The sequence below is a fragment of the Arvicanthis niloticus genome, chromosome 9 (assembly GCF_011762505.2).
Source record: "Arvicanthis niloticus isolate mArvNil1 chromosome 9, mArvNil1.pat.X, whole genome shotgun sequence".
Classification (NCBI taxonomy): Eukaryota; Metazoa; Chordata; class Mammalia; order Rodentia; family Muridae; genus Arvicanthis; species Arvicanthis niloticus.
Genome location: NC_047666.1, coordinates 47,074,308 through 47,095,120, shown reverse-complemented (window position 1 = coordinate 47,095,120; position 20,813 = coordinate 47,074,308). Strand labels below are relative to the sequence as shown.

At 45.8% G+C, this 20,813-nt stretch overlaps 1 protein-coding gene and 1 long non-coding RNA gene across 4 annotated transcripts in view; one reads left to right on the top strand and one right to left on the bottom strand.

Annotated features, from left to right (window-relative positions):
• Itpr1 (inositol 1,4,5-trisphosphate receptor type 1) overlaps window positions 1–20,813 on the bottom strand; it is a 320,805-nt gene that overhangs the window by 3,014 nt on the left and 296,978 nt on the right. The window contains exon 61 of the mRNA XM_076940207.1: window positions 5,462–5,623. Within this exon, the coding sequence (XP_076796322.1) occupies window positions 5,462–5,623 (162 nt within the window). The remainder of the gene's footprint in view (window positions 1–5,461; window positions 5,624–20,813) is intronic.
• Window positions 1–20,813, top strand: part of LOC117714722 (uncharacterized) — a 91,700-nt gene that overhangs the window by 48,861 nt on the left and 22,026 nt on the right. For all 3 annotated transcript variants that reach the window (XR_013112551.1, XR_013112553.1, XR_013112552.1), the window contains 5 exons: window positions 1,663–1,715; window positions 5,761–5,972; window positions 10,019–10,196; window positions 10,320–10,442; window positions 11,166–11,234. This is a non-coding gene — a long non-coding RNA (uncharacterized LOC117714722). The remainder of the gene's footprint in view (window positions 1–1,662; window positions 1,716–5,760; window positions 5,973–10,018; window positions 10,197–10,319; window positions 10,443–11,165; window positions 11,235–20,813) is intronic.

The window sequence follows — 20,813 nt, the reverse complement described above, 5'->3', positions numbered from 1 at the left end:
CTGGCCTCCTCTCTGCTCAGTAAGTCACTCTATCTTTGTCTTAAACTCACAACCTGCAAGGTTTCTGCCTTTTAACAAGTGAGTCTTTGACTTCACTTAGAACTATCAATGGCTTCTTCCCCCATGGTTCTGGTTTTCCTTTCCATTTGTTTCTTTAAAGCTTATTGGCAAATCATTTTCCCTCCCTCATAAACCAATAAGGTCCACAGTGCTGTAGGTTAGTGGTGAATTCTTAATGCCTAATCATGTCAAGTACCCAATACAGACCTATCTGACTTTGATTATTCTTATAGAGTGGTTCATAAATGGTTCCATAACCACCCAGCAGAAAATTAAAATATAAACGAAGGGGATCACAAACAGAATTTGATATATCAGGTCTGCTGTGGGGGCCTAGAAATATGTATTTCTAATGAATTCCTGGGTGTTGAAGATGTTGCTGCTTGTTTTTGAAGAGCTGGGCGTATACATTTTGAGCATGTTTTCATGTGTTTCTGTTTCCCTTTTCTTACATGAAGACAGGTCTTGGAGAAGATTCTCTGCAGCCAAGAATGCAGTAGCACACTGTTCGACTGTGTGCTCTGCATTAACCTTGGCCTCTTAAGACAGGAGGAAGCCATAACCCTTCCATTGGAAGAATTGGCTATTAGAAAGAACTACAAGGAAGTTAAAGGGGGGTGGGGGGAAACAAAAGCCATAAAACAGCTAAGGAGTAAATCTGACTTAAAAGGAACAAAGGTCAATGGTCTTGGACACTTAGCTTAGCTGTCCTACCATCCTGGCTGTCTATCCAGACTTCACAAAACAGCCCACTGGTTATCTTACTGCAAGGCATCAATCACTATGTATTCCCATCACCTTGTCAGGAAATAATGTCCTAATCTCACATAGTGAACTCACGGGACATCCAAAGCAAAACTGACGACTGATAAAAGTCTCCATCAAATTTAATCTTAAGTAACTGAGTCATGTAAAACATCTTTGTTGTAGAACAAAGGTCTTAGAATCTCCACTCGGGTAGTTGAAACAGTGCTGTGCTATACAAATGCAGAAACCACCTTAAACATCTCTGTGCTGCCTTTTGCCTCTTGTCAATATAGATATAAATCAGACAGAAGCAATGTCACAAAGACCTTGCACTAGAACATTAGACCCAGCATGGATGATCATGACATGAGTAAAAGCTGGCACAGGACGGAGGCTCACCACTCGTGCACAGATACCTTAGTCTGGCTCACAACAGATCTTAATACTCTCTGAAAAGCGTCTGGTTACATGTGGAGAAACAGCCTGGTTACTGAGATTCCAAACAGCCAGCAAAGTCTAGTAACCAGAATTCCTTCCCATGGTTCTATAGAGAAGTCAGACTTAAATGATGAGCTTTGAAGTGAAAACAAAACAGTAGCCAAAACCACAAAGACAAAGACCCTGAAACAAAGCCCGAACACAGCATCTGCTAAATATAAAACAATGTATTAGTATTGCTCAGACCCTTAGAGGTGCCCCCACCCCAGTATGTTAAATCCTATCTCATTGAAAAATGCTTTCTCAGACTCTGAACCACACATGGACAACCCTGAGAAGGTCTTGGGGCAGTGGCTGCAGTCTTTCCCTTAAGCTGGCTGTGAGAAACTCATCACTCCTCTTTGTCCGTTCCCACAGAAACTGGTTCAGACCTCTGTAGCATACTGTGCTGAAGTGGAATTCATCTGACTGTAAGTCCTGGTGGGGGGACAGCTAGTTCTAGAAGGCAGATGCTAGGCCCTCTTTGCCTCTTTTCCCTGGTATTGAGTGCTGTGTGTGGCAGATGCGTGGCTCCTGTGTTGGTGGAAGTAGGAGTCCGGTTAACCCGGATGTGCAGCCATTCCTTGAGAGTGCCATGCACAGTCATGCATTTGCTCATGCTGCTTCCTTTCCGGGAAGGCCCCTACTATAGTTCTCTGCCAGCCCAGAAGCCACCTCCTCGTGGGATTCAGATGCTACACTCCTTTCTCACTCAAAGTCACTGTTGGGCCAGCCTCCTTTGTGTTCCATAGAGATCCATTCACTTCTTCTATGTTTCTTGCTAAACATGGGGCCCTAGAAGGCAGAGATGTCTTGGCTTTCTTTCATGAAAAAGGCAACATGCTAAACAATTGAGATGTTCAGGCACTTCTTACATTCCTAGCGTAACAGGTAAGGGGTGCTGTCCTTTAGGAAGCCAGTCACATTTTCAAGAAAAGTAACCTTGTGCTTAGTATTTGCTCTTTTTCATTATGAAGGAAACATGCAAAAATAAATTTATGAAGTTCTTACATTAGTCTTCTTCCTTGGAATAAGGATGTAAGAGAATCATATTTAGTATTCAGAATCTCTTGGGAGGGGAAACTTGGAGATGCATCATTTAGTACTTAGAATAGCAATCGTAAGCAACTGTTCTCAGCGGAATGAACACTTGACACCACTAATCACGTTTTCACTAATATCCTCACAAGGACACCTCCCCTAGTTGGTAGTTTAGAAAAACAACACCCAGAGACCTCAAGTACAGCAAGGAGTGAAACCTAAAGTCATTTATACTTAAATGACTATCGCTCCATTGCTGGCTTCTGGGTCAGAACATGTACAGAATAGCTAAGGGATGAAGCAATTTTTTGGATTTCCCAGTGAATGGCCGTCTTTCATGGCTGTAGTAAAAATGTCTGTGACAGAGTTTCTTGTTCCTGAATCATTTGTGGGGCTTTTAGGTTTTAATCCATCTCGTTGCCTTTTGAGGGCAGGAATCCTTGCAATGACCAAAATCAGATCTGTAACATGCCACTACACATCCTGATACACAACAGCTTAAAAATGCTTAAAATTCTCTTAACACCAAACTCAATAACATTCGAACCTAGTCAAGTTGGTTCAGAGATGATGCTAAGGTTTGTTAAGACAACTCATTTAAGGAAGCAATTTCTACCTCCTTTGGAATGAAACAACCCTTTCCTGCCCCCAGAGCAACTGTGGTTTGGTTTTTGTCCTCCCTGTATTTCTTAGCATGTTGAAACTTCAGCAGTTCAATCCTGGTACAGGAACTCCAGAATGTGCTATGGCTTTTCCATGCTTCTTTGTAGCCTAGAACACTTTCCAAGAAAAATTAGGTTCACTTTCAGAATCCCTCAGAGGCTTTCTAAAGAGCAGTTCCAACTACCAACCTGAAAACTGAAAAAAAAAAAAAAAAAAAAAAAAAAAGTAAGAAAGGGTGGGAATCGAAGAGCTGAAACCACCCAGGATCTAAGGTGACTTCACCACTCTTAATCTATGGTTGGTCAAGTGTTAGCTCAATAGAAAAAGCTCTACCCTGGCCTGAGTTTACAAAAGCTGTGCACAGCTGTGCATCCTCAGGCCCAGGAAATGGTAAGGTTCTTCTCATTTTGGGAAAAGAAAGAAAGAGAGAGAGAGAGAGAGAGAGAGAGAGAGAGAGAGAGAGAGAAAGAGGAAGAAAGAAAATCTAAGAAGGCAAACTGAACACAGAACAGAACAAACAAACCTACTCAACACATCAAACAAAGCAGGCCAACACTGGGGGACTAGGGCTTCACTCCCTCCTGCTGTGATGTGCAGTGGGATAAGTTTCCTAGGAGCCTGCTGCGCTCTGAGCTCTGATGTCCTCATCCAGAAAACCAGGGAGCTGGTAGGATGGCCCATGCTTTCCTAAGTATCTTCCCACACCCTCCATTCCTGCTGTATTTTCCCAGGCCAACCCACATCAAGGTCAAGGTTCACTGGTTTGTGAAGTGGGGCTCCAGGCAGCTTCTGAATTACTGTCCGTGAGCCACTAGGAGACAGACTCAACACTTTTTTCAACAGAACCTGAAGGGAAGGGCTGCCTTGATTTTACCCCCATTCCCACAAAAAAACTCAAAAACCTAATAGTTTAGTTTCCAATGTATTTTAAGAAACTCTTCGGCAAACTGGAGACACCCAATTGTTCATATCAATAGAGCTTGCCCCTCCAGAGCTTGGAAGGCTGATACTGATAAATACTCATGAGGAACTCAGGTGAGGGTTAGGGACACTGTCGAGCTAAGAGGCCCGAGCAGTAGTAGTTCTGACACCCTGGGCATGAAGTGGAGGTGAACGCTCTGAAAAATGGCACCAGCATCATGGGTAGCACCTGTGTTTAAGTGTCTTGGATCAGAGTCCAAGAATTATTTTCTGTACCTAATTTAAAACATCTAATTCAACTGAGATTCTTGATGCCACAGCTATCTGAGACGGAAGAGAAAAGCTTGCTAGGCTGGGGGGGGGGGGGGTTAGAGGGACAGAAGCAGACTCCGCCATTGATGTATTCCTGAGTCAGCTCAGTCCCGTGAAACACCTGTTAAAAGTCTCATAGAAGGATGGGCAGTTAATAAGCAAAGCAATCTAGCTAGATCGTCCTCAGCTTTCTTATTTAGGTTATTGTTCATCTTAGGTGGTTGCCAAGCTCTGGGCTGCAGATGGCTCTCATCCATGAGACCGTTTCTCATTGGTCTTTTATTATTTGTATCTTAGTGTATTTGAAAGGAAAAGAACTTGAGGCCAAATGGTGTCTTAGGGCACAGATGAGCAAAATTCAGCTGGAAAAGAAATATAATTGAAAGCAGAATTATTAAAAATGCTCTTTCAACTGTCTCTGAGAAGTGTTTATTGCAGGCCAGCTCTTCTCTAGTTTTGAAGTGCATAAAAGTAATGAGTCACCTGTGGGTACACCTTGCTACTTACCTCCAGGGCAGGCTTGTCCAGTACCTACTGCTGTGTCTATGGTGCCCCTTAAAACACCTTCAGAACCATATGATGCTGAGCTGTACTGTTAGGATGTGGCTATCCCTGGGAAGCCGTTCCCCATCCCTGGTTCAAGTCCTTGACTCAAAGCGGCCCCTACCACTCACTATACAGCCATCTGGTGACTGCTGTGTTCTTAAGGCATCAAAGGTCTGTGGGTGGAGGACAATAAGCTAGGTTTCGTGGAAATCTGTCACCTCTTTCCAACTTCCTTCAAGCGGTAAGGGGCTATGTTTCTGAGAGGACTAGAAAGGCTCCTCGGAACCTGCAGTTTCTCTCAGGCTGTAGAGTTTTAAAACACTAGGTGAACACAGGGCTAAGAAGCCAAGGCTGACCTAAGAGCACACACTCTCCCATCAGTGAGTCAAGTCCCAAAGGGTACAGCTTTATGTAGCGAGTTGTTTTTGTTGCCCAGTGCTTCACTAAGGTAGTTTGCATATTAAGACCACGCCTTTAATAGCGCAGAAACAGTGACATATCCACACCAAGGGTAAGGGCAGCCAAAGCAGTGGCTGTAAGGGGGGAGTCTGCCTTCTGACCCCCAGCTCCCTCCATGGAGGGGAGATGCTTCATCACTGCAGCGTGACTGCTGCCTATCTTTCCATCAGAGTTGGGATGGGAGACCACAGTGAGTATGGGGTGGGGGGCTGGGCGAGGGGTTTTGGCCTTTTACCTGGTCCTTTAGTTCTGACAGCTGGCCAGAAAGATTGGTGACCAGCTTCATGGTGGACTCCAGCTTCTCCTGCAGGTTTCTCAGCTCGTTCTGTTCCCCTTCAGAATCGCTGCTGACCAGGGACATGGCTCTCATCCTGGGGAACCAATCAAGGTTTCTTTCCTAGGATTCAAGGTGGGAGACAGAGGGAGTTAACCTCTAAGGGTGGAAATGAAAAGAACCATCTTTTCGAATCATCCTCCCACAGCTGGCCTCAGAGTCTTCCTAGTTGCTCTCCATGGTTTCTTTTCTTCAAACAGGTCTCATCATGTATGTAGATCAGGTTAGCCTTGAACTCGCAGAGGTCTCCAGCTGCCTCTGACCCACAAATATTGAGATTAAAGGTGTATACTACTATGCTTGGCCCACTTAATTGTTTTGAGAAGAGGACTCTTACACCTGGGAGCTCTCCAACCTGCCTAGACTCGCTGGCCAGCAAACCCCAGGGATCTCTACTTCTTTGGGAGTACAGGTATGTGGCCACATTGTCTGACTTCCTATGTGGATTCTGGGGATCCAAACACAGGTCCTCATGCCTGTGCAGCAAGCACTTTACTGACTGAGCCATCTCCCCAGCCTAGAGAAGCTGTAACCAACACAGTGGAACCCTCAATTCCTAGAAGAGGAAACTGCTGTAAAATTGAATGTAAGGGGAAAGTAGGCTTCCAATTTAAGCTCTTAACTCAACAGTGGACACTGCCACTCCGGCCTGAGTCTTTATTACTATGTCTTATCTTTGCCAAGTTACATAACTGACAAGCTTTGTTTCAGATTGGGGCAAAACACACGTAACAAACTTTAGTAATTTTTAAGTTACAACTCAGGAGCACTGAATATATTCACAAGGCTGCATAGCCTACACCAGAGTATTTCACTTTACCCCACTGAAACCCTGCCCCCTTCACATGCTCCTTGCTGTTACCATCTATTCTCTGAGGCTTTGACCACTGTAGGTACTTTATACTGTGCTGTATTGAAAAGGAATCACATGGGGTGGGGTGTGTGTGTGTGTGTGTGTGTGTGTGTGTGTATGTACCTGTATTAAGGACATGTGTAACTTAATACAGGTATGTATTAATATTAAGTACATAATAATTAATGTGTGCTGGGCAAAGGGATGTTAATGGACTGAAGATGAGGCATGGGCTCCTCAATCCAGTTCCAGTTTGTCAGCTTGTGGAAGGTGTCCTGGTGTCCTTCCAGCCTTCGGTGGTCCACAGACGCTGCCCACTATACAAGGCAGGAGGATTCAGCCACATGCCCCACCCAGCTCCATCCTTTTGATGTCTCAGCCTGTAGTGTGAATGGTCTTTCTCACCTCTAGTTAGCAGAATGGGACTTTTCCCTCTCTTGCCTCACTTCCTTCTTCCCATGATGCCTCCTTCCTGAACAGCATGCTTCATACTCAGGTTGTGAACAGAGGGGCAGGAATGCATAGAGATCCAGGGGCATGGACTCATTCCGGACCTAGCCAGTTCTTCTCACCTGGACCACTTTGATCTTACCAGTACACACTGCACACTTTTCAGATCACCCCTGTAGGCAGGGACAATGTACTATTGTTGCTTTGATCTACTGCAGGTTCTCAGCATTTCTCTGGAACCAGTCTTTTCTGATACAGACTACTGTTGTCTTTGTGAACCATATGGTCTTTGCTCTAACCTCTGTTGCCCCCTTCAAGATATCCATAGGCATTATGTAAAAGAAGAGATGCAGCTGTGTGACAATAAAACATTATTTACAAATGCTGGTGGCTCACTGGATTCGGACTGTGGATTAGTGTTGGCCAACTTCTGTTGTTTATAAAAGCAGTGTCAGTATCTTCAGATACTTGAGGGACCCAAGTCTAGATATGATATATCAGTTGAGACCATTAAACTGTCTTCAGTTAAGGTGATCTTTCATGAGAAGCCATGCAAGGACCTGGTGCAAAATAAAGAAGGCAAGCCATGTACTAACACCTCTCTCTCTCTCTCTCTCTCTCTCTCTCTCTCTCTCTCTCTCTCTCGTGTGTGTGTGTGTGTGTGTGTGTGTGTGTGTGTCTTGGTGGAGGAAGGGGTGTGTGTGTGTGTGTGTGTGTGTGTGTGTCTTGGTGGAGGAAGGGGTGATGATCTCATGTATCCCAAGGTGGCTTCAAACTCACTGAGTAGTTAAGTTGACCTTGAACTCATGATTCTCCTGCCTCTATCTCTTGACTGTTGGAATTATAGTTATGTACTGCCATGTCCGCTTCTGTGGCTCTGGGTAAGCATTCTACCAACTGAGCTCCATCCCTAGCTCAAATCACAATGTAAAACACTAGGGGAGTCCAGGAACTCAATCCTAGGAGCTCACTACTCTTTAAGGTGAGAGGCGAGAACCACCTCTATGGAGTGACTAGACTAAAGATGATAGTCAATGTTTGTGGGAGAATGGAGAGATCCTTTATGGACTCTACTCACATGAGCTTAAACAGTTCAATATGAGCTGCTTACAATGTTGCTTTTCTGCTGAAAGAAAAACATGGCAGTGTCTACCCTGCTATCTCCCATGATAAACAGTTATACTACTGCACATTCACTTTAGTCAATTTCTCAACAGAGTGACAGGCAAAACATTAGCCCATAAAACACCCCAATCAAAGCCACTAGCCAAAACTCCAAAGTCTTTTTCTGCCTGTAATCTGTCATCTACAGAACAGCTTCAGTGACCTGCAGCTGCTGACACTCTACAGGCCTGTGTCAGTCATTCAGACACATAACTCCATGTTCCCACCAAGGAAACATCTCAGTTCAAGGGAAGCAATGCTGAGGGAGAAAAGAGCGTTGTATTTCAGAAGACAGAGCATGTGGCTGCCGGGTAGCGAGCTTTCTCTCATCAGGGTAAACGAGATTCTGTGAAGGGTCAGGGACTGGCTGACAAAGTCATGTACCCAAATCCATGGAGGGATCTCAGAGGCCAATTCACCCATCAAAAGCCCCAGATTTCCAGGCTCACTGTATTAAGTTTTATAGAATGATCCCACAGAAGGAGAACAAAGACCCCAGATCTTACTGTCACTGTCAAGCTCAAATAATACACCATCAGCTGGGATGCGGTAGGAGTTGCAGATCCCACCAGCACAGATGTGACCAACTACAGTTCTGACTTGGGTGTAGGAGACAGGACTAAAGCCCATTTTAAAATAAGATCTTAGGAATTAATTTGTATTTACAAATTATGTATCACTGTAGAGGAGTATATAGGTATATGGGGCATCTTATAGTTATTTGAGCTCAAGTGTGTGTAAGCAGGAAAGTACTTTAAAAGTAGAATAAAATCAACATATACTATAGGAAACCTTATTTGACATGCGTGACACTGAGGACGGTGCAGTGGCCACAGAGATATGATCACTGCATCTGGGTCCTGGGACCTCTTTAGAAGTAGATATGTTTGCCTTGGACACCTAAGTAGGAAGCAGGTCTTCCATCTCCAGGTGCCTGCCATGGAAACGAGGAGAGTAGGTGTTAGGTAAGAAAGAGGAGGCTGTGCTGAATCACATCGACTGTAGAGAGGAACATTAAGGACAGAACCAACTCCTAGTGGCCAGCTGGCAAGCGTCCTCTGCACAGAAGGTCTAAAGGAGGCCAGCACCAGGCTCTGAAGGGAGTAAGCATGAGGATGCCATCAACAGAGCAGGACCCAGGTGTACTGGACCACCAGTGTGGCTGGAGATGGAGGTGAGGGCAGACAGGCAAGGTAGCTTGGACTCTGTAGCTGTGCAGTGGCCCAAGGAAGGGTCTGGAATAGGGAGAGAGACAGGGGCTAAGTGTGAGTCAGGAAATGAAGGAAAGACAAAGAAAGGAGACGTGAGAGAAGAAAGTCCACCTTACTAGGAGTGGGACATGCATAGTGAGTAGCCATAGGCCCCTTTGGGATTATTACTGCTCTGCAAATAGATGCTCCAAGGCCAAGCTGGTAGTAAACTCCTCTAAGGTCAGGCTCTCGAAAGCCCATGTTCTCATCTGCTTAGCAAACCTTTTACAAAAAGAGAAGATGGATTTCCAAAGAGTTCATGTCAGTGAAATCTTTAAAAGATTCCAGAAGATCCATGTATGTGTGTGCACACAGCTTTGAATTTAGGAACGGTAACGCATAGCCCAACAATGGCAGAGCACAATGAGACTGCTATGGTGAATTCCTACCTCCTTCTGCAGCACGTGTGACGTCCACCTCCCCCCAGTTCCAGCAGTGACTGTAGAAGGTCTTTGAACACATGCAAAATGCACACACTTCTTCCACCCAAGAGTCCTTGGCTAAATTCTTTCTTTCTTTCCCTTGCTCTATACATGGGGCATCTGTGACTCTGAGATATGAAGGCCCTGCTCGAGGAGTCCATAAAGCCATTCATAGAGACATGGTTTAAGGTATCTTTAAACCATAGTAAACTGAGTGCTGTGGACCACTCTTTGAAACTTCGGTAGCATTCACTACAACAATCACAGGCCATGTGTTCTAACCCAACCCTGGTATAACCCTTTGTTCTCTATTTCTTAGGAGATCTTCCATGAAAAGGCAGGAAGAGGATTTTTCTGAGCTATGACCCCTTCCCTGCCCTCTTAAGTTTGTAATGGGAAACTGGGGTAGGAGGAACCCCACTAAGATCCTAAGGCATAGAAGACAAGCTTCCTGGAACAGAATCTAAGTTCTGTGCTGAAATAACAGATCCTTAAATGTGAGAACCTTGGTATCGCCAGTGTTTTAATGAATCACCAGGCTGTTAGGTCAAATCTCCAGTTACGCAGTAGTTAAAATTAATTAGCAATTCTAGTCAAACTCTTCTTCTCTCTGTTTCCAGGTGGTTTTTCCATGTGGCTCAATAGGATAAGCTCCTGCTGGTCATGACTCCTCATCAAAAGGGCTCTGATCTACATGGAGACACAAGCTGAAAAGATGTTCAGAATATTGCAACACAATGAAGGTGTGTGTGTGAATGTGAATCCTGTCATTACTAGCTTGTCATCCACAAGTTCTGTCACCCATTAGCCTAGCTACCAGTGAAGGCCTAGACATCTATGTTTGCAGACTCTTGCCCTGATGTCTACTCAGGATCAAAAGTGTGCCACTGTCTTGGATTTTTGGGAAAGTCATCCTTGACCATGATATTCTGTTTCTAAATGAGTTCACAGTGTGGGGAATGTGTGTGGTTGTGTGTGTGTGGGGGGGAGGGCGTCACATGGCATCTGCCACTCTGGGTCTGCTCTATCCCTCTTTGCCTTCTTCACTCAGCTTGCTGCTGGCATCTCACATGCCAATGCTATGAGGCACCGTCTGCCCTGGTCCTCCCACAATCCAGTCAGGCACTTCCCATCCTTGCAAATACTTCCTCTGTCAGAGCACACAGACTAACTGAAGCCACAGCCGGAAGCAGGCTAACCACAAGTGCTAAAGTTCTGGTTAGTTCTTTTCTAGGTAAGGTTGGAAAAGTCCCTGCAAAGGCAAACACTCAAGTTTTAGACACGGGGGTGGCACTGACCAGCCACTTCAACATGTCCTTGACTGGAAAGAGGGAGAGTGTGTGTGTGTGTGGTGGGGGGGATAGGGGGGTTGGGAACAGAGCCAGGGAGAGGGAGAGCAGAAGCAGGGGTAAGGGAGGATGGATTGTGTTGCCAATGCTAAGAGGCAGGTGTTTTTTCCTTCCCAGGTTCAAGTGAGGGTGCTGTTTGAAGAAACACTGCAGAGAACCCATGCTCCTCAGAGGGAACCTGCTCAGGTAGAGAACTGTTTACTACCTAAACAAGGGGAAGCTTACTTACCAAACCCTTTGTTCTTTTATAGCAAGGTTACAACATGAGGACTTGGGGGTAGGGTGGAGGGTAAAACATATGGGTCATAGAAGAGAAGACAAGTTCTAGAAAATGGAAGTGCTCCCAAGTAACCCCTCTGGGAAGATTCTAGATGTCAAGACTATGTTTTCAACTCAGATAGTAGCTGCAACTCTATGTCTTTGAGCACACTAGAATCAGAGAGGCCAGGATATACACTGGAGTTCAGTCTTCAATCCCTCAGAATGCTTAGAGGAGGAAGGTAATACTTAATTTTGCCAAAGCAGACATGTAGGGTGCCTGGCAGACTTGGAATCAATTGTCCCTTTGGTGAGCAAGGCTGGGTCATTTACACTGGAGAGGAAAGTAAGCATTCTTTAGAGTGCATCTGTTCTTTATGCTCTGTGACTTTCAAATGTATACATTAAAAACCCCTTGGTTGGTAAAATCAGTGGATACCACAGGCTCAGAAGGGAGGGGCATATGAGGCCCAGAGGCTTTTAGGGCAGTGAAGCTATTCTGTGTGATTCTGTAATTACAAACCACACATTTGTCAGAAAACACTGGATGCATATCAAACACCAAGAGCAATCCTACCAAGACAGACTATGACTTTGACAACAGTGTCACAGGATCTGCGTGCCTGCTGCTGCTGAGCTATCTGACCCTAGCTATCGCTCTATCTTCAGTAATGCACATTTTTAACTGGATTAAATGGAGAGAAGAAAGAAGGAAGGGGAGAAAGGAAAGGAGGAGGTGAGAATGATACATGGGAAGATGAGCTTCCTGCTCCATTTCTCTGTAAAGCTAAAATTGCCCAAAAGAAAGTTTAGTAACTGGAAAAAGAAAATAAAGACCTTATACCTGGAATTTCGTTGCTACCTCAAATAAGCTACCAATGAGAATCCAGTCACCTAAACCACATAGGCGTTGCTTTTTCACCACTTCTATACACGTCTACCACAGATTTGCGACTGTAGAAAGAGCAAAGGCCTGGATCAAAAGCTAGGCAGAGTTAGAGGTGTGACTTTCTCTATCCACACAGGACAGAGTGAGTCAGCTCATTCAGTTCAGGATTTCCTTTCTTTTTTTTTTTTTTTTTTTTCTTTTTCTTTTCTTTTTTTTTTTTTTTCTTAAAGAGCTCACTAGCTATTGCACTTGGTGACAATAAGGATCAAGTAGCTGTGAATGTGTCCCCTAAAATGGATGGTATTGTCTAAAAACATTATAAATCAATAAAGTCATTTGTTCAAGGTCACATAGCTCACTTAGAGGCAATGCTCTAGATATCAAGACACCCACCTAAATTACTTTCTTTCTGTGGGATCAGGTTTTGGAGACCCTGTTTTCTCTTTGACCAGTGGCTTATCCAAGCTGCTTACAAGGTGAGGTGGTAGCCTGGCTGTTTGTGCGCTCAGAATGACATTAATGAGACAGGCACATTACATAATCTTCAGCTGGGCTGTGATGACCTGCTCCCCTTCCTAGACTTAGTTAATAGTTGTTCTTGGATGATAGAGCACAACAAAGACCAGCTCGTGCCAGCAGAGAGAACCGCACCCATTTCTGATGAAATTCCCATCGGTGGCCAGCTGCAGAATCACCCTTTCAAGTCAGTCTGGGGCCACAGGTGGAGTGTTCCCTGGGCACCCGTGGGGAGTGTGAGAAGGCAGAGTTCACCACTGGGAGTGACACGCCTGGGTCCTGGGCACCTGAGGCTGCCACGTTGAGAAAACCAGAGGTCAGGGAGGAGGAGGAGGTAGGCCAGTGGCCTGTGCCAGGCAAGTCAGGGCTGGCCCCTTTTTAGACTGTTAATAAGAAACAATCTGGTGAAAGTCACCCTTTTCCTGAATCCAGCATCCAAGTTGGCTTCTGACCTGCTGCTCTGGCGGCTTCCCTGGCAGTTTCCACCAGCTAAAAACTGACCAGGACATTCCTGTAGTTGGAGATGGAGACCTTGGCAATTTTCAGTGGTTTTTGGATTCTTTCTAGATTCTGTGAGTTTTCAACTTTGACGTAGTTGACTGAATCCAGTGTTTTCTTGTTTGTTTTGATGCCTAATTCGATAACTGAGTTTCTAAAAATCTTTCCCCCAACCAGAGGAAAGTCCTTCTATTCATTCACCTTTGAACAGACACAAAGACACATAGCTAGGTATGATAGCACATGTACTTGGGAGGCAGAGGCAAGAAGATATTTGTGAGTTCAAGGCCAGCTAGGGCTACATAGTAAGACCGTCTCAACACATGTGAATTCACATACAAGTATACACACACACACACACACACACACACACACACTCCCTGTTTCATGTACCATGCTGTGCTTTCTGAGCTCTTTCAGCTGGATTTACAGAACAGAAAACTCAAGACAAGCCTTGTTCAGGATCATTGCTTTGTAGATATTCTGAGGTCAGGCTAGGAAGGAACATACTACCACTTGTCCTGCCCACAGTTCTCAAGGAACTGAAGAGCTGGTCTGTACTTGCTGACCCAAAAGTGGTTTACAGGGATGGTGCCACCTCTGAAGAGTGCATGCCAGAGCCAGAGCTCACCTCTCAGATGAGGGCTTTCCAGACTCCCTCATCCTTTCCAAATCGCCTGTCCTAATTTCTAAATACTCACAAGCCCGTCTCCCCTGATATCACTTTGAAAGGTGGGACCCAAGTCCTTCCCCTTCCTATGTTCCCTGCATGCATTCACTGTAAAAAGACAGGTCTTAAATAATTTCCATTGTGTGCACTTGATAAAGACAGTTCATTTCAGGGGATTTTATAGGTTGAACTTTATACCTCTTTATGAATGTTTTAAATATTTTTTTATAATTTTTTTATGGCTGTATCCTATGGTAGCAATACGCTACTACTGAGTGGTTATATCAGACAGAGTTGGTATTTAGAACCATCAGGCATTGGGAGTTACAGATGGAGCCTGGATGGGTGGCAGCCCAGTGGACTGTGTGAAGAAAATGAGAAGGTGGCTTGGTATATATATATATTTTTTCTGATAGTTTACTAGATCTGTCTTGTTGGGTGATGTGTGTGTAAACATTTACTGTAGGTATATACGCATGTGCTCCCCTGGGTGGTGAACACATTCTCTCTCCATGGCTCTATCCAACCTTTGCTGGTACAGCCCTGACCCTCTGCAGCCTGGGAAAGCAGAGTCAGGTGGCTCCACTCTTGGTGCTCCCCCTTCAGCATCTCAGATCCTTCAGGGCAGATGATGGTTCTGCTCCACTTTCTGTCAGAAATGCTGTATGTGACATACAGACTGGGGAAAAGCCACAGCGTGCTAGAGCCGCATGCAGAAATGCAGGTTGTATACAGAGTGCTTCCCAACACCAGAAAGGTGTCCATGAAATGCACGGGAAGGATGGGGTGCCCCCTATGGCCCCACCCCCCTGGGCCCCCCCCCACACACACCAGAGGACAGGACATATTATGAAGTTAGGTGGGGAAACTTAAGCTCAGCAAATGCTTTGTGCAGCTGCCACAGACAGGAACCCAAGCTCAAGCGCGGCTGGTGGGGTGAGAGCCAGGCCAGCCGGCTGGCTGGGAGGTGCACTGAATGGCGCTGACACACAGTTTCCAGCCACTGAGAAGGCAGTGCCAAATCCCTCTCCACTTCTCTTTCACCCTGATATTCTTGCACTTGGACATGGTGTCAGTTAACTCCAGGAGGCATTCTGGGAATTGTATTTAGAGGGCAGCACAGGCTGTCTCCTCACTTATGGAAGCGAAGGGCTTTTCACCAATGTATATGGCCTCCCAGATTAGGCACAAAGTTGCTATGGCACTGAGGATACTGAAACACTGATATCACTGCCCCAGGAATTTATCAAGACACTCCCTTCCTCCTAGCGTCCTCCCCTGATTTCCAGAATCAAAGTCCAAACCCCTTTACTGTATGCTTGAATGGAGCAATGGGATGTCAATGTCACATTTCCAATGCCAGGACAAAGCAGAGTTTGTGAAAACTCAGGTAAGACAGGTCAGGGTGGAGCTGGCTGAATGCTCAGCTGGGCTCCGACCCTCAGTTATGTCCCACATGGCAGTCAGCAGGGGCTCCAACATGAAAGGCTCACTTATTATGGTTTCCCTCTTGGAGTCTCCCCTGATGGCTGTGACATTTGATTTGCATTCCTTATGCTGGGCAGCCCTTTCTCCACAGATATCCAGAGCCTTGATTTATCTAGCTATTATCAACCAAGAGTCTCCATGCCAGTCCTTGGACTACCCTTGGCAGAATCACTGTCCCTGCACTGGAGAGTACCAGTCTTCAGACTCCAGAGCACGGGCGCTCCTTCAGGTCAAGCAAAGTGCAATTCTTGGGCCAGTTCTGCTTTAAGACAGAAGGGAGTGACACCCAGGCAGAGGCGGGTACTCACTTCCCATTCTGATCTCTTAACCTTGCTAACAGTTGCTTTCTGACTGTTTATTTCCTGTGTCTTCTTATCAACTACAGACAAAGAGGCTGGGGCCAGCTCTTGCTTCCCGGTTTTCTCACCCTGGTCCCTCAGAGACCTTTTGTACTGCATACTTTGTTAACACAATTTATTTGCTTGGAATATTGGTTAAACAGACCTTTTCAGGAAAAAAAAAAAAAATTCTCACGTAGCCTCTGAAACAGACAGCATTAGGCTTTTAAGGAAAGCCTTTTCCAAGAATGCAAAGCAAGGGCCCCTCCCCTGCTGGGCAGGAGCTCTCCACTACCTGAGAGAGGATTAACAGAGAAGAGTGCACGGCTGTGAGAAAGAGTCAGCGTGGGGCTTAAGGGATGTCAGAGCAGACATTCTCCTGTCTAATTGTCACTGAGTGAAGCTCAGGCATGAGTCACCTGGGTGTGGAAGCTGGTCGGCCTGGTGGTCCTGATGGTTCCTCTACCCTCTTACCCTTAAACTCCTCTCTCTCCCTCTAGATCTGGCCACTAAGACTAGTCTTCGGTGTCTCAAGTCTAAGTGGTAGTACAGGTGTTTATCATATATTTCAGATAAATTCTTTACCAGAGCTGTATACTCCCTGCCCCACCTTCTGTCATATCGACACTCAAGCACTTGAGGCAGTCACCTGGCTGTGCAAAGCTTTGAGCATTAAACTCCATCTAACCACAAAGCTAGAGGCCTGCTGATTTATGCATTAGCCGGCCGGCATTACCTAGGAGATCCTCTTTCAGTCTCTCCTCCCTACCCCCATGGGGCCTTTTCTGCCTCTTTTTAAAGTGATTAATTCCATACACTAGGGAGATGAAGCAGCCAGATGACAAAGGCTGCAGGCTCCAGACCCACAGGGCTGTTGCACAGACAGCCCCCCCACCCCCCCAATACCTGGATGTGTGGGGTGGGGCAACCTGAGACTGAACCGTGGCCCAGCAGCTCCCGTCCAGCTGTGTGACCCTGCAGAGGCTGCTTTTACCTGGCTGAGTTCCCAGTGGTGAACTGTTTATATCCTGCTGGGTATAGGATGAGCTAGTACTGCAGAGAGTGTGTGCATCTCAGATAGGGTGATTAATGATAACCTAGGACAGGCGATGGTTATCCAGTCAGCCCTGCTTTTGCCAGCAGACTCCAGCCATTCCGGTCACCTGGGGAAACACATTCTCCCCTGCCACTTCTGGGTTCTGGATGACCATGAGGTTTGGCTTCAGACATCAGGACAAGGGACTAGGGTGCATATTTTACATAGCAAAGCAGACCTGGCCTCTAGGTTCTCCCAGCATCCTTCAGTCTCTATCTGGTATATCCTGCCTGCAACTTTGAACTTTCCAGCCCAGGGGCCCAGCTGTCCTTCCCCCAGAGGCTCTTCTTATATAATCCAGATATTTTGTCATCCGTCCGTGTGTCTGTGTCTGTGTCTGTCTGTCTGTCTGTCTGTCTGTGTCTCTCTCTCTCTCTTTCTCTCTCTATCTCTGTAGGCGCTCTTTCTCCTTCTCTCCCAGCCCCCACCCATTTTCTCTCCCCATGGTGACTTCCCTGGCCCTGGACCTTGGGGCCAGTGAACTCACCTGAAAGCAGCTTCCCAATATTCTGTCTATATATATAATCTAATCTGGTTTAAATTGGCTCATTTCTTCAGCAGAGAAATAACCTATCTATCACATGCTGCCACGGAAGAGAGAGACACTCAGAATAACCCAGGATATTCTATCCAGTCACCAGAAAGTCCAGAAAGTCACTTCACTTTCTATGAAGTTCACTCAGAAACACTTCTGGGGAAAAAAATCTAAGATTATAAGGTGGGATCTCACGATACATAAGTGAATCTATGTTTAGTTAGGAAAACAAATTCACTTATTTATTTTATTAAAAAGCACTCTTCCTTTTAATGTTTCTTGTGCTTCTAAACATTCAAGAATTCAGGCTTCTCCCTTGAATACAGCAGAAAAACAGGCTACTGCATCTTTCTGGAAATCATATATTTTGTCTCTTACCTGTAATGTCCCTACTTATGTAGTATTTGCATCCTCATGGGCAGATAGGAATCAGAGTGGATTCCTATCCAACAGTATCACCTTAGCCACAGACAAGCACAGATCCTCAGTTCGATGGGCACAGAACAAAGCCACGGGGATAGAGATTATATAAAAGGGAATGCATATGGAGATCCAGATTAACAAAACTCCTTAGGTTACCGCCATGACTGGAGTTCCTGTGAGAAAAGGCAACCCTCCCTCCCTGTCTGTCTGTTTGTTTGTCCATCCAATCATCCATCCATCCATCCATCCATCCATCCATCCATCCATCCATCTCTATGCTGCCAGGAGCTATGTGAAGTCACTGCAGTCATAGCTTGCCTGTGACAAAGGTGACATCATTTCTATATATTAAGCTGCATATGTATTACAGGGGGCAAGGAACAGAAGAAAGCAAGTTTCTCCTTTGAGTCACAGCACCACTTACCATCAGGAGCTACAGTCAAGGGTCAGGTCTACTAGTGAACCCAGAGTAACCCCAGAACTCTAAGACCATTTCTCTGAATCAACAGAAACCCCACTGATACTGGAGAAAGGGGAAGATACTGTCCCCCCCCCACACACATATAGGATTTTATTAAAATCAAGTTGGCTTGGTGATGGTCAGCTGGCAGCCAAGGTACCTCCCACAGGGATGGGGCTACAAGGAAGCTCCCATTGGCTCTTTCTTCTGTCACCCTGTGGCTTCTATTTGCTGGCTGCTGTGCTTACGCTTGCCCACCAGCTGTTGCCCTCCAAGGCCCCCCTGCCACGCTCCAGGTCTTATCTGTCTAGCCCCAGATGGGTGTGTGGTAGCATGAACCTGAATTTGTATGCCAGATGGTCAATGGGTCAGTGATGTCCTATGACTTGCTGGGGATTACATGCCTATAAAGGAGCATAGCTGACACTCAGACCAGGATCTTCTGTCCCACACCCAGTCCCTGGGTAAGAATGGCTCCGTAGGGAAAGCACTAATGAAACAAGGAGAGGGAAGACCAAAGGAGAGGGATGAGGATGCACATCATGTCATATTTAAGTATAATTTAACTTGTGGGCGAATGCCTGGGAATTTCTCAAATACAAGATAATTTCCTTCTTTCCCTCCCAGGGATAGCAAGAAATGCACAACTGTCCTTGATGGAGAGGAAGAATCTTGTTACTTTGAGGGTCATTTCTTGACTGTACTAGGAAAGGTGATACAGTTCTCCTAGTGAGCTTGTCTGAGAGATGGTCTTACGTAGCTGAGGCTGGCCTCAAACTCTTGTAATCTGTCTCCACACCCTGAGTGCTTGCATTACAGTTATGAGCTACCACATACCTAGCTGTCAAGTTTTTATACAGGTTGGCCATTACCAAAAAAGGAAGTATGCCTTTGGGATGTGAACTAGGCAAAGGGGTCCTATGCTCAGCACTTAGGCAACTCCCCATCCATGGTCATTCATAGCCAGTCGGTTCTCTTCCTAAATCATGTTCTACCAGGCAGATGCTAGCTTTGGGAGAGGAGGGTCATATTCTAGGCCTGATGGCTCTGTCTGGAAGGTGCTGTCCTTGAGGTACTAGAAACCTCTTTACCTTCTGAGTGGCCACCCAAGGCTTTCCACTTGGTCTCCTGTGGGGCCAATGCAGATGTTACTGAACAGATCCAGATGCTCTGGAATCTTAACTGACAGACTAAAGAAGAGCTGTAGAAGACTTAGACATCCTCTTTCCCCATCAGGTAAATGCTGTCCTTCCTCAGGACCACATACTAATACAGAGCCTTTTTCAGATTCTTTCAAAGGCATTAAGTGTGTGTGTGTGGGTAAACACTGCTGGAATTCAGCTTCAATCCCTGATGGCTGTCCCCTTTCTGTCCTTCTTCACCTGTAGTAACAGCAGTCTCCAAAGCTTGTTTCTTGCCCAGAGTAGGTGGGCAGGAGAGGTTTGGGAGGTCTCTTCCTAACAGTAGCTGCTTCCACATAGCATGAGCTCATGGGATTACAACACAGGCATGTGACCTGCAGGGTTGCAGCTGAGGGTCTAAGAGCCTGACACCCTGAGTGGTGAACTAAGCATGCTCATGTCCTGTCCTGCCATGGCTAAGTCTCCATGTCAGGGATTCTTGTGGCACCAAGTTGAGTTGCCACTAAAACAACACAGGCAAAAGGCTCTGCCTCTTGGCCTATGGCTCTAATACTCTTCTGTGCCTCTATTATAGCACCAAACATCTGGCTATCCAGCAGCGCTGACATTCAGAGTTAAGAACCCTTTGATGCTCTAAATTTTCATGCCTTCTAACAAGACATTTTATCCAATCAAACATGGTACAGACAGGAAGCAGAATGAATGCCCGGGTCCTCAGAGCATTGAATGCAGAGGACTCTGAACAGGCTGTGTGGCAGGCAAGGGGTCACTCTGCTCTTAATCCCAGTCAAGTGACTGCTCACAAGACTTCAGTAAGTTTCTCCATGACCGAGACAGAAGCTCCAAAGGGCACCAGACTTTTCTATGACCGTAATGTAAGGTGATTAACAGAGCTTCACAATCAGCCCTGCAAAGATTTAAAGATAGGACACAGACAGTCACTTTAGAGAGGAGAAAAGTCCAAGCCACCGCACATGCATGTGCTAGGTTGGTGGTAGTGTGCAGGCTGATAAAACATGGGCTTATTTGCCAGTGTCAACCACTGGAGAAATAGAATCAGAGCCCTGATGTCTTATTAGAGTGTCATGCCCTGGTGGCAACTGGCTCTGACTCTCTCTGTTCCTTACCTACTCCCATACAGAAGTCTGTTCCCATCTGATCAGGTCTCACCAGCACCCTGAGAGCTGTCGCCCATCAAAGTGCTTCAGAAACTGATTTCTGAAACCCTGCCTAACACCTTCTAAAGCTACGTGTGGGCAGGCACTGATCCCAGCCTTACTTTCATCTGCATCTATTCTGTTAGAGTATTCATGAAGTGTCACCCAAAGACTCACATGGTAAAGGCTTGGCCTTCAACTGCAATATCAAATCATTGAGAGGTGACTGTATGATGACTGTTACCTTAATCAATGGATTAATCCAAAGATCACTTTATAATTTTGATGGCATCAT